At 39.7% G+C, this 12,652-nt stretch overlaps 1 protein-coding gene across 1 annotated transcript in view; it reads right to left on the bottom strand.

The window, feature by feature from the left end:
* glcci1a (glucocorticoid induced 1a) overlaps positions 1 to 12,652 on the bottom strand; it is a 195,139-nt gene that overhangs the window by 56,493 nt on the left and 125,994 nt on the right. Inside the window, exon 5 of the mRNA XM_052016912.1 lies at positions 9,258 to 9,374. Within this exon, the coding sequence (XP_051872872.1) occupies positions 9,258 to 9,374 (117 nt within the window). The remainder of the gene's footprint in view (positions 1 to 9,257; positions 9,375 to 12,652) is intronic.

The following is a 12,652-nucleotide window of genomic DNA, read 5'->3' as shown; positions in this document are numbered from 1 at the left end:
GAACAGACTTAATGGGCCAAATGGCCTACTCCTGCTTCTATAGCTCATGATCTTATGTTCTAATGGATGCTGAAAGCATTGTCATGGAGTTCGAAGTAGGCACTCTTTGAGGTGAGCAGACTAAGCAGTTGAATGGGACATCGAAGGTTACAAACAGCCTGTGATGGGGGTTGGCTTGTAGATGAAGTTGATAGCAATGTTACAAAGATTACAGTGGGAGTCAAAGACAAGGACTGCAATCTTCTAAAGTTTTATCTGGAAAAGACTGGGGATCATTCGAAACTGAATTCCAGTCAAGTAGACCAACAATGAGGGTCCTAAAGCATCACGTGAGGTAGTGGAGACAAAGATAAGTTCCATCCAGAATCTTCCTCTTGAATATATTTAATTCTCTTTTAAACATTAATGTCAACAGGCACTACTGGTGAAGCAATTCACATTCATACTGTATAAACTTATATTAATTTCTGCTTTTATATTTTAACCATGATCTTCAGAAACATCCTGGAACAAACTGATTGGCCAGCCAGTAGAAATTATCTGGTCAAAGTTTTCTCTTGGTTCCTCTCAATTTGCTTTGTCTCCTGTTGAAAACAGAATAGTTTTCAAACCTTTTTATTTTTACACAGGAATAACATTCTGTGTCTTTCTATGGCCTGGAATTGATGGAAGTAACAAAAGCAAGTATTCAGTACTGGCCAGTGTTACTGAGTAAAACTGATGGCAACTCAGTGTCTGCAAATGCACAGTTAATTAGAGAAATCTAGAAGTTACCATCAGAGTAGCCCCGCTGCATCATATGCTGCAATTCTGCAGTATTTTGCCAACAGAATCCAAACAGAAAAGAACTTTCAAAACTAAGATATTACATTTTTCTGTTTAAATTCCTCCCTTCACCTCATGTACATTTTGCTTTTCGAACCACAATTGAATGTGAATTATATTTCCTAGTTTTTGCTTCCTGCTTTACTGTCACATTCTCTAAACAACCTGCTTGCTGCCTGTCATAGATCCCCTGCAAATGGCAACTGATTCAAAGTCCCCTTGGAGGAAAAGTGGAAATCTGCACTCTGGAATCTCTGAAAGGCTTGTGGGCAGCTTTGCTACGAATGGTGGATGCCATTCTTTTGGCATTGACCCAAAAACACAAGTTATTATTCCAGTTAATCATTACTATTCCATAATTTTCCATGATTTCAATATTCCACCTGTAATGGTAAGCACAGAATTGTATACAATTAAACTAGTCCAATCATTTGATCTCTTTAATATTGAAGGCCAATTCTACACCTTTAAATTTAAATCTGGGGGTCAAGTGTTGTCCGTTCAACCTGCCGAGGGAATTCTCTGCCGTCATCCCGGTAGCGGTGTACATTCCACCCCTGGCAAATGTCAAGCTGGCACTGGAGGAGCTGAGCACCATGATCAGCAGTCACGAGACAGCGCACCCTGATACCTTCCCAGTCACCACGGGGGACTTCAACCAGGCCAGCTTGAAGAAGTCTCTGAAAAACTACCACCAACATATCACCTGCGGAACCAGAGGAGCCAACACACTCGATCACTGTTACTCCACCAGCGAGAATGCTTACCGTGCCATCCTGTGCCTGCACTTCGGCAAATCAGATCACCTACTCCCAGCATAGAGGCAGAGACTGAGGACTGCAGCACCAGCGGTGAGGACTGCGAAGGTGTGGTCAGGGAAGGGGACAGAATGCTTACAGGACTGCTTTGAATCAGTGGACTGGATCATATTGAGGGATTTATCTTCAGATCTGAATGAATATGCCACGGCCATCACTGACTTCATCAAGACCTGTGTGGATGAGTGTGTGCCGTCGAGAACATACCGAGTCTTCCCAAAGCTGGAGCCCTGGATGAACCAGGAAATTCACGCAGTCTGCTGAGGGCTAGATCTGTGCTGTTCAAGACCGACTATCCAGAACCCTAAAAGAAGTCCAGGTATGACCTACAGAAGGCCATCGTAAGAGCAAAAAGGCATTCACATCTACTGTGAAGTGCTTTGAGAGGTTGGTCAGGGTTAGAATTAACTCCTGCCTGAGCAAGGACCTGGACCTGCTGCAATTTGCCTACCGCCACAACAGAGCTACAGCAGATGCAATCTCACTGGCTCTCCACTCGGCTTTGGAGCACGTAGACAACAGCAAAACATGTGTCAGGCTGCTGTTTATCGATTACGGCTCGGCGTTCAATACCGTCATACCCTCAGTGCTAATCAACAAGCTTCAAAACCTGGGCCTCTGTACCTCCCTCTGCAACTAGACCCTCAGCTTCCTTATCCAGAGACTACAGTCAGTGCGGATCAGTAATAACATCTCCTCACTGATAAACAAAGGTGCACCTCTAGGATGCGTGCTTAGCCCACTGCTCTACTCTCTCTACACTCATGACTGTGTGGCTAGGCACAGCTCAAATGCCATCTATAAATTTGCCGATGACACCACTGTTGTTGGCAGAATCTCAGATGGCAGTGAGGCTGAGTGGTTGAGTAGTGTTGCAACAACCACCTCGCATTCAATGTCAGCAAGACCAAGGAATTGATTGTGGACTTCAGGAAGGGGAATTCGGGAGAACACACACTAGTCCTCATTGAGGGGGTCAGTGATGGAAAGGGTGAGGGCTCCGCTATCAGATTTCGAAACAGTCCATGAACCCATGAACACTACCTCATTATCCCTCTTTTGCACTATTTATTTATTTTTGTAACTTGTGGTAATTTTTGTGTCTTGCACCATACTGTTGCCGCGAAACAATTTCATGACATATGTCAGTGATAATAAACCTGATTCTGATTAAATTCCAAGAGTTTACATCATTCGCAACACATAGGTCAGCAGGATAAATTACCCTGTTTGTTTGCCAATAATGGTTTGTTGTGAAGCAAGCACACATTTGTTGAGGTGGTAATAGCTACTCAATAGTTTGAGCCTTCACTCTCCAGTAACCTGCAACAAACTCATCCTAGTTATTAAAGCACAGAACCATGCAACAGGATGGGGATTGCTAGCCGAGGCATGTCCAGGCACGTAGATACAGTTAGTTAACCTGCTTTCGTGAAAGCATCTCGTGAAATTTAACAACTCCCTTTGTATAAATTACATAAAGTTGAAAGAAGATGCAAAACGTACATTATTTCATTAAATAATTCTGGATAACTAAAACTAGCATAATAAATATTCACCCAACAAACTATTCTGTTCTATAAAACTAGTGAAAGATACAGGAAAGATTCAGCAGTATACAAACCCCTAGTCCTCCTGCCTACGTACATTCTACAAGACTGTAAATCACAAAGAACTATGATAATTAGAAAATTAAAGATTTAAATAGCTTCAGTCTTGAAAATAAGACTTAAGCTTGTTTGCCATTGAATTCACACACATTTCTTGTTGTGACAGAGCAACGGAAATGTTATCTGTGGAATGCAACTGATCAGGTTTAAATTGCATTGATTGCGAGTTTGAGCAAAAGCTCTAGGATTTAAATCCATTATTTTTGAATAGCACAGAGAAATTTCAAAGACTATCATCTTGGAAGATTTTAACCATGGTTATTCACTTCTTTTCAGTCAACTTAATAAAGTCAGGATGTCTTGTGAAAGGAACAGTTACAATGGGATGTTTCATTTATTACTTTTTACTGTGATGTAGGAACCTTTCAGTACTTTGGTACAGGCACAACTATTACAGAGGACTTAAGGTTAGGGCTTTTATGAGGACAGCTGAAAAAGTCAAAGGGTAATTTGACAAAAATCTTTAAGATTCTGAATGATTACATAGCAAAATGAAAGGGAACAAGAAAGAGCCTCAAGATAAAATTTGCCAGCTTTTGCCATCAGAGTTTCCCAAGATCCTTCACAAGTGAATCATTACTGAACCAGCATCACTCTTGTAAAACAAGACCTACGGCCAGACTGCGCAACACAAGATCCCAACAATCATCTGCTTTAGTTATCTATCTGCAGAATAATATTGTATAGGATGCAAGAACTTCCATTCTCCTTGAAAAATTACAAGGGAGCTTTCATATTCACCTGATTGGACAGATTAGGCCTGCTCTCAGAGGCCAGAGAAACCACGGCTTGGACACTGCGTTAGTCACACCAGTGCATCAATTTAATGTGATCTTAAAAAACGTAAAGGGTTGGATTTAACAGCAGGGAAGGCATTACAATTTGGAACGCTCATCAGCAAATGTCGATAAAGTAGAGAACGAAACATTCTTCCAAAAGGAAATGTGATAACTATTTGAAAAAATATTAATGGATATAGTGAGCAAGCATATTTGGAATGAAATGAAGACAAGCACATGGAGAATAATAATGAAGCTGGGGACACAGTATTATAACTATTCTGCAACTTTCTAAAGCCATTAGGTTTCCATAATCTCTTTATCAAACAGTACTTACTAAAATTTTAAACAAAAATAATAAATGTTGGAAATACTCAGCAAGTTAGGCCACATCTGTGGGAAGAGAAACAGAGCCAATATTTCAGTTTGGAAACCCTTTTGCAGTTCTGCATTCCAGAATTTTCTATTTTTGTTTTAGGTTTCTAGCATCTGAAGTTTTTTAAAATTTTATTTCTATAATTTTGATATGAATAAAGACAAACACAGAATCTTAGCTGATCAACAAAAGCTTAGTCAACACTTAAATACAGCAAGGCATTTGTAGAGTGAAGCATGGGAAAGATATTATTACATTGAAATCTACTAGGGAATGTATCCATTTACACATAAGCAAGTTGGACTGAATTAACAATTTTAATAAATTCTATCATGAGCTGTCTCTCAAAATTTGGTTAATTTCCAAAGCCTCCAGCAGATGCTTGTGTAACTATAGCCAGATTTATTCTGGTGACCGGATATGCACTTTATAAGTGGAAAGATTCAGGGAGATTAAACTGATTTTTCAATGTTAAGTAAAAAGAATAGCTGCTCCCAAAGGGCAAGGTTTCTTCGGTATGTTAGGGACAAATTTCTATGTGCAATTGTAAACTGTTCTTTTGAGGTTTACTCTGTTATGGAAATACCTCAAACAAAGGAAGTCTGTGAATCAAATTTTCTTGTTTTTTTGTTTTTTTATTATTTATTGTTTACAAGAAAAAAAGGAGTTACAAGTGTCAGTGTTAAACAATGAGGAAATACTAGGTTTTCCATCCATATCTGTGTCAAGACTTGTGTTAAGCACTCCCACAAAGGTTTATCACAAACATCCCATTACTGCAGCAGTCTGATATCTCTAAATCATACCAACCAGCTTCCCATAAGCAGTCATTTGGTGCAGTTTTGTGCTGTTGTTAATTCTGGTTGAACCACTAAAGCATGAAAAGAGGACGGACATTCATGTGCTTATCTGAGCTGAATTCATGCAAAAATCTTAGAATAAAAAGCAAGTGCTCTAACTTACTGTCACTCAGTTCCTTTGGTAGTTTTTAAGTAAACATTTGCAAAAGAATAATGCCTTCATTTATGAGCAGACTCCTAGAGATTAATTAAATATCCTTCTCTCTCAGTATAACAGGTCTTAATCTAGGTATCAAATGTTACACAGGTTAATATATTCCAATTAGTCCTGACTGAAATGTATTAATATTAATGCAATTAATGACTCAAAATTAACAAACAACTCTGTGTTCTTTAACTTCGACTTCTTTCATTTTACCACGATTCTCTGCAAGCACAGCACACAGCTGCCTGAGATGGGCAAACTCTACACCGCTTTTTCCATAAATCTTGCAGAGCCATAAAGAACACAAGACATAGAGCATAGAATAGTACAGCACAGGAACAGGTCCTTTGGCCCACGATGTTGTGCCAAACTAATTAAACTAGTAATTAAACACCTAACTAAACTAATCCCTTCTGCCGACATGATGTCCATATCCCTCCATTCTTTGCATATTCATGTGCCTATTTAAGAGCCTCTTAAACACCTCTATCATATTTGCCTCCACCACCACCCCTGGCAGCACATTCCAAGCACCCACCACACTGTGTGAAAAAAAACTTGCCCCGCAGATCTCTTCAAGCTTACCCCTCTTACCTAAAAATCATGCTCTCTAGTATTAGACATTTCAACTCTAGGAAAAAGATACTGACTGAATATCTATGCCTCTCACAATTTTATATACTTCTATCAGGTCTCCCTTCAGCCTGTACAACTCCAGAGAAAACAACCCAAGTTTGTCCAAACTTTCCTTATAGAATATGCCCTCTGATCTAGGCAGCATCCTGGTAAATTTCTTCTGCACCTTCTCCAAAGGCTCCACATGCTTCCTGTAACAGAGTGACCCATTACAATGGAGAATTTAATGCAATACTCCAGATGTGGCCTAACCAGAGTTTCATAAAGCTGCAACATAACTTCCTGACTCTTGAACTCAATGCCTCGACTAATAAAGGCAAGCATGCCATACACCTTCTTCACCACCCTATCAACTGGTGCAGCCACTTTTAGGGAGCTATGGACTTGGATCCCAAGATCTCTCTGTACATCAACAATGTTAAGGGTCTTGCCATTAACTGTCTTCTGTATCTTTACGTTTGATCTCCCAAAGTACAACACCTCACGTTTGACCAGGTTAAACTCCATCTGTCATTTCTCCACCCACATCTGCATCTGATCTATATCCCACTGTATCCTTTGGCAGTCATCTATACCACCACAACACCACCAATCTCTGTGTGCATGCACATACATACAAAACAGCAGAGGTCCCAGTACGAATCACTGCAGAACACCACTAGTTACAGACCTTCAGCCAGAATAAGTCCCATTGACCACTACCTTCTGTTTTCTATGGGCAAGCCAATTCTGAATCCAAATGGCCAAGTCACCATGGATCCCAAGTATCTTTATCTTCTGAATGAGCCTACCATGAGGGACCTCATCAAAGGGACCTTACTAAAATACATGTAGACAACATCCATAGCCCAACCTTCATCAATAACCTTTGTCATCTCCTCAAAAGACTCAATCAAGTTAGTAAGACATGACTTGCCCCGCACAAAGCCATGCTGACTCTCCCTAATTAGGCCATGGTTTTCCAAGTGTTCATAAATCCAATCCTTAAGAATCCTCTCCAATAGCTTCCCTATCACTGATCTGAGACTCACCAGTTTATAGTTTCCAGAATTATCCCTATATCTCTTCATGAATAACAGAACATTAGTTACTCAATGGTAGATACTTGTTTAGTAAAAATATGCATGAAGTGCAATCAATTATGTTGAGTAATATCATGTGTAGTCCTTCCTAATAAATTTGATGCATTTCACTAATCTTTTGTTGAAGTTAAAACAATCATCTACAATTGTATTCATTTATATGGAAATAAATTCCCCAGAATTCGATGTCGAGCCTTCTGTTACCATCTTCAAAATCTTGCCACCAAACTGTTAAACTATGTATCACTGGATGAATTTTGCCAAATATATATTTGCTGGTTGATGCTTCAGTCTAGTGTTAGGGTACTACACCACAATATAGAAAATTAATCTGGGGAAAGATCTAACTGAGCTGCACAGAAATAATTCACAATGTATAAGAACTGAATGACAATGAAGTATATTGCACAGAAACCAATGTTAATCCATACATTGGCACTGCATGATAAAATAAACCGGTGCTTCATCTTAAAAGCAACAATGGAAAGGGAATTGTTTTAAAAAGTGAAACTGTCCAGGGCTCTAAACAACAATATTTAAACATTCAACTTGAACTGTGTACCTTTAGGGCAATTGTGTACCAAACAGCTCACATTTTATTAAATAGTTTAATGGTAATTACGCTTCAACAATAAGTGGTGTTTCCATCAACTTTTTTCTGAAATAACCACACATTTGTGATTATACGTTTATGGAATTAAACATATTTGATCTCAGAAAGATTATTTTATTGGGGCTAATGTATATAGCATCTGCCAATATCACGATGTACTAACAGCTTAAGCAGCAATTTAATGTTGATGTGCACCTCTTCAGAATTATAATCAGTAAATTTATTGAAAAACTATTTCCAGTTGATACATAGAACATTTCAGTTCTCAAAGCAAGACTTAGCATTTGTGGTCAATGAAATGGTTGCTAAATTGTTCATGTGGATATCCTGCAGATGAAATTCACCAGCCCGGTAACTCCCATTTAATTGCAGTGATTACATCTGTGGTCCTGATTTTATCCCAGATTTTAAGTAACCAGGACAGCAGACTTAAGTTGTTTACATGCATGACTCACTAAACTACAGAATGTACCACCATGTGAATCATAACCTACTTGTACATTTCATCAAAATTTGCTTCCCAAACCAGCATTTAAATCCTATTAATATGCAAACATGGCCCTAGGCTAATGATACTCTCAAGATAAAGTGACAGAAAGAAATTCCTAGCCCACATGCTTCAACGTTTCACCATGCCATTTTTTGACATTGTTTCAGCAACTAGCCCTGACACAGTGGATCTGTTTATTGTGCTCTCTGAAGGAGAAGAGATTTCTTCTCTCTTTTCACAGACCTCAAGTCATCTAAAATGTTGGGAGAAGTAGTCAGTTCTCAGCTGATCACTGCTCTTATGACACAAGTTTGCCCTGTAACAACCGTAGGCTAAAATGCACAATTTTCAGTTTTGGAAAAACAGGTGGATAAGAGTTTGTCCATTTTCTTCTAGGAAGAGGGAATGGGTCTTCAGCCCTGATGCATTGCTTTGACCAAAATGGACTTGAAATTGAAAGGTACGAGGTACAATTATGATTCAATGCTTAGGGACTCAGTACTTACTCTGAACTTACCTTCATCTTTGAAAATGCATAATCTATATCATAGCTAACAGCAAATAAAAAGAGCCAATCAGCTATGGCATCTCACAGGATATTTAGTTGTGAGATTGAAAAGTAAAACTAAGTACAACAAATCCAAAGTAAAAATTGCTGTAAATGCATACTGTCTGAAAGGAAAAGATCTGTTGAAGATTGTTGTCAGAACAATTCATCAAAATTGCTGATAGGTCCCACTCTAAACATAGTATTTAACAAGCTACTGATTAACCTATGCTGTGCTTATAATATTTTTGGCTTTTATTTTGCATCAGAAACCATATCTTTGTTTGAACAAGTTGCTGTACTCAAAATACGCGACAGGTACAGACGTCGTCTCATGAAGTGATTGCACAGGCAAGAGAAGAACGCAATCAATCGCGACTATTTTTATCCACATACATTCTTCCCCGGCAGCTTACCTGAGACTGATTGATAGCAGTGTGATTGCCGTGGAGTGGAGACTGACGTTCCTTGTCCTTACTGTGCCGACTGCTTTGTTTACTGCGCTGGAGCTGCTGCCTCAGCTTGGCAATCTGCTGTAATGAATACAAAGAAAAAATACTAAATAAGAATCTCTGACAAAATTCCCCATTATCACAAATATTGATAAAAAGACAGATTGAAATCACAGACTCGTGGGCACACTGGTCTCTTTTAGCTGGGTATCAGCCTCTGCTAGCTGGATATCTGAGGCATGTGCAGATGCATCATGTTAACAGTAGCAAAATTAAGCCACTGAAAAATCATCACCACTAGCAAAGGATATGACTAGAACCATCTCTTCAGTAGATACATCCCACTTATCTGAATCAGCTCAGCTGGACTGCAACACAGCAAAGATTTAGTGTCACACACACAGAGATACAGCACAGAAATAGGCCCTTCTGCCCATCAAGTCCAAACTGACCATCAACCACCCAGCTACACTTTAATCCCTTTTTATTTTATTCTCTCCACATTGTCATCAGCTTCTCCCAGGTTCTACCATGTGCCTATATACTAAAGGCAAGTTACAACGACCAATTAACTTACCAACCTGCACATCTTTGGGATGTGGGAGGAAACCGGAGCACTTGGAGGAAACTCGTGCAGTCGCAGGGAAAACGTGCCATCTCCATGCAGATGTCTAGATTTAACCTGGGTCTCTGGCACAGTGAGGCACCAGCTCTACTAGCCGTGTTACTGTATTGCCCAGTTCCCAAGTGTATGCAAGGAAACTTGTGAATAAACTGCTTCTTTAGTTTTTCCATTAAAAATAAACATTTTCCATTATTTTGCTCCAGTTGCCAGATGGTTGCCCATTCACACCTATCCATACGCCCTTGTAGCCTCCTTATGTCCCTTTACAACTAACTTTTCTCCCTATTTTTGCGTTACAAGCAAATTGAGCAGTCATACTATTGGTGCATTTCTCCACATTGTTACCACAACTTGAAAAAGATTGAAGTCTCAGCATCGAGCCCAATGGCAACCACTCATTATATCTTATCGGTCAGGAAAAGCCCCATTTATACCCACTCTCTGCATTCTGTTAGCTAGCCAGTCTACTATCCAACAAGTGATCTCATATATCATGAGCTTTTATTTTTGCAACCATTTTTGATGTGGCACCTCATTAAAATGCCTTCTAGAAATCTAAACATAGTATATCCTCTGGTTCCTCTTTATCCACAGCACATGTTACATCTGCAAAGAACTCCAATAAACCAGTCAATACAATTGCTGGTCACACCTTACAACTTCAGAATGTTCAGTTGCCATGTACCAGTTTTACCAGACACCAACTGCTTAAGCTCAGTCCTCCTGTGAGATCTTTAGTGAAGTTTTGAGCTCAGTAGAAGGCTCGCTATTCCTCCACAATGAGCAGGATCAGGACAATTTATTGAGCCATCTTTTAGCTTCAACCACATCCTTTTACAAATTTATTTCACAGCTTAATCGTGGATTTGTTATGTGGCTGAGTGGAGGCTTTTCGACTACAATGTCTGAGAATCCTAAATTATGAAGGAGCTGTTTGAATATTTCCAGCATGGCACAAACAACTTATGATGAAATTTGCATTGATTGCAGACAGTAAAGGCCTAAGCACTTCTGTCACTACATCCTTGATCATAGTGTGTCCTGTCTGAAGTTGCCGTCCAGAGGATCCCTGGTGACTTGTATTAACAGTAAGGGCATTTGCAGATCAATATTTATTGGTTAACCATCAAGCCTTGCCTTATCTCACGTACTCAGTTACTACAACATTCAGACTGTCTTCTCAAAACAGAATAATGATTTTTTGTTTAGACTTCTGACAGAACACAGAACACTCACTCAACAGTTCATTATACATGAGAAAAACAATACAATTCCCTGGTGTGCAGGCCTTACTTGGATGTGGAAATAACTGGCTATTCCACATGTGTAATTTGTTTATACAAAAGGCACATTAGAGGAATTAGGTTCAAAACAAAATAACCTAAGTTTTAAATAAAAACAGAATTTGCTGGAATTACTCAGCAGGGCAGGTAGCATGTGTGGAGAGAGAGGAAAAGAGCTAGAATTTCAAGTCGATGTCCTGGAACAAGTTAGAGATTGAAAATGTTTTAAATTGCAGGGAGGTGCAGTGAGAACTGAAGGGAAGATCTGTGGTAAAATGGAGAGGAAAAGGGATTTAATGACTTAAATAGCAGTGGGACCAATTGAAAAAGACTGGTCAAGGCCAATGAATAACAAAATTGATGAATGGGGCAAGCCTAAAAGGGGGAACAAAATGAAAGTTCCATAAGATGAGAGAAAAAAAAAATCATGCAATCTGTTTGGTTTCTCCAGAGTACAGGAGACCACACCCTGCACACCAAATGCTGTACAATAAACTGGAAGTGAATTGCTGCTGCACCTGGAGGGAATTAGTCCCTGCATGCAGGAAGAGAAAAGGTAAAAGGGCTGATCTTGCACCTCCTGCAATTGTATGGGAAGGTGTTGTGAGAAGGGGAGTGGTACTGGTGGAAATGCAAAAGGACCAGAGTGTCAGAACAGTCCCTTCAGAATGCCTCAAGTGAAGGAGAAGGGAAGATGTCTCTGACATCATGTTGGGCCGTCAGAAATTAATGATCTGTTGAACGCTGAAGTTGCAGAGGTGGAAGATGAGGACAAGGTGAAGCTTCTCCTTGCTCTTTGAGCAAGCGGAGAGGGTGAGAGCAGAAGTGCAGGAAATGAACTTATATTGTTGGAGACAGTATACAGTACACTTATACTGCAAGCTCAGATACTCTCACTGCTCGCCAGGCTATGCTTCAAATTCAGATCCATTTCACTATGTATTCAATCAACATTAGAACCACTTTAGTTTACAGCAGAGAGAGCCATTTGGCCTTTTGTATCTCTACCTGCTCTTAGTTACAACATAGCAAATCTGGTCCCACTGGGAACAATCTATGAACCCACCATTAAAGAAAAATGATTTTGTGCTGGTAGTCTTAGCAGGAAGAGAACATGCTGTGATGGACTGGATGAATGCATACTGAGAGAACCCATATCAAAGACACAAATTGAACTGATATTTCAGGAAAAATAAGCCAACAAGAAGAGAGCCTCAAGAGACTGCAGATGCTGGACTCTGGAGCAACAAACAATCTGCTGGAAGAACTCAGCAGGTCGAGCAGCATCTATGGGAGGAAAGGAATTGTCAACGTTTTGACCCAAGACATCGACAATTCCTTTCCTCCTGCAGATGCTGCTTGACCCGCTGAGTCCTTCCAGCAGATTGTTTGTTGCTCTAGAAGACAGACTCCTACAAAATCCTATTCAACAGTGAAGCAGAAGCATTGGG

Source organism: Pristis pectinata, chromosome 5 (assembly GCF_009764475.1).
Source record: "Pristis pectinata isolate sPriPec2 chromosome 5, sPriPec2.1.pri, whole genome shotgun sequence".
Classification (NCBI taxonomy): Eukaryota; Metazoa; Chordata; class Chondrichthyes; order Rhinopristiformes; family Pristidae; genus Pristis; species Pristis pectinata.
The sequence above is the reverse complement of the archived record's forward strand: the minus strand, read 5'-3'. Positions and strand labels throughout refer to the sequence as shown.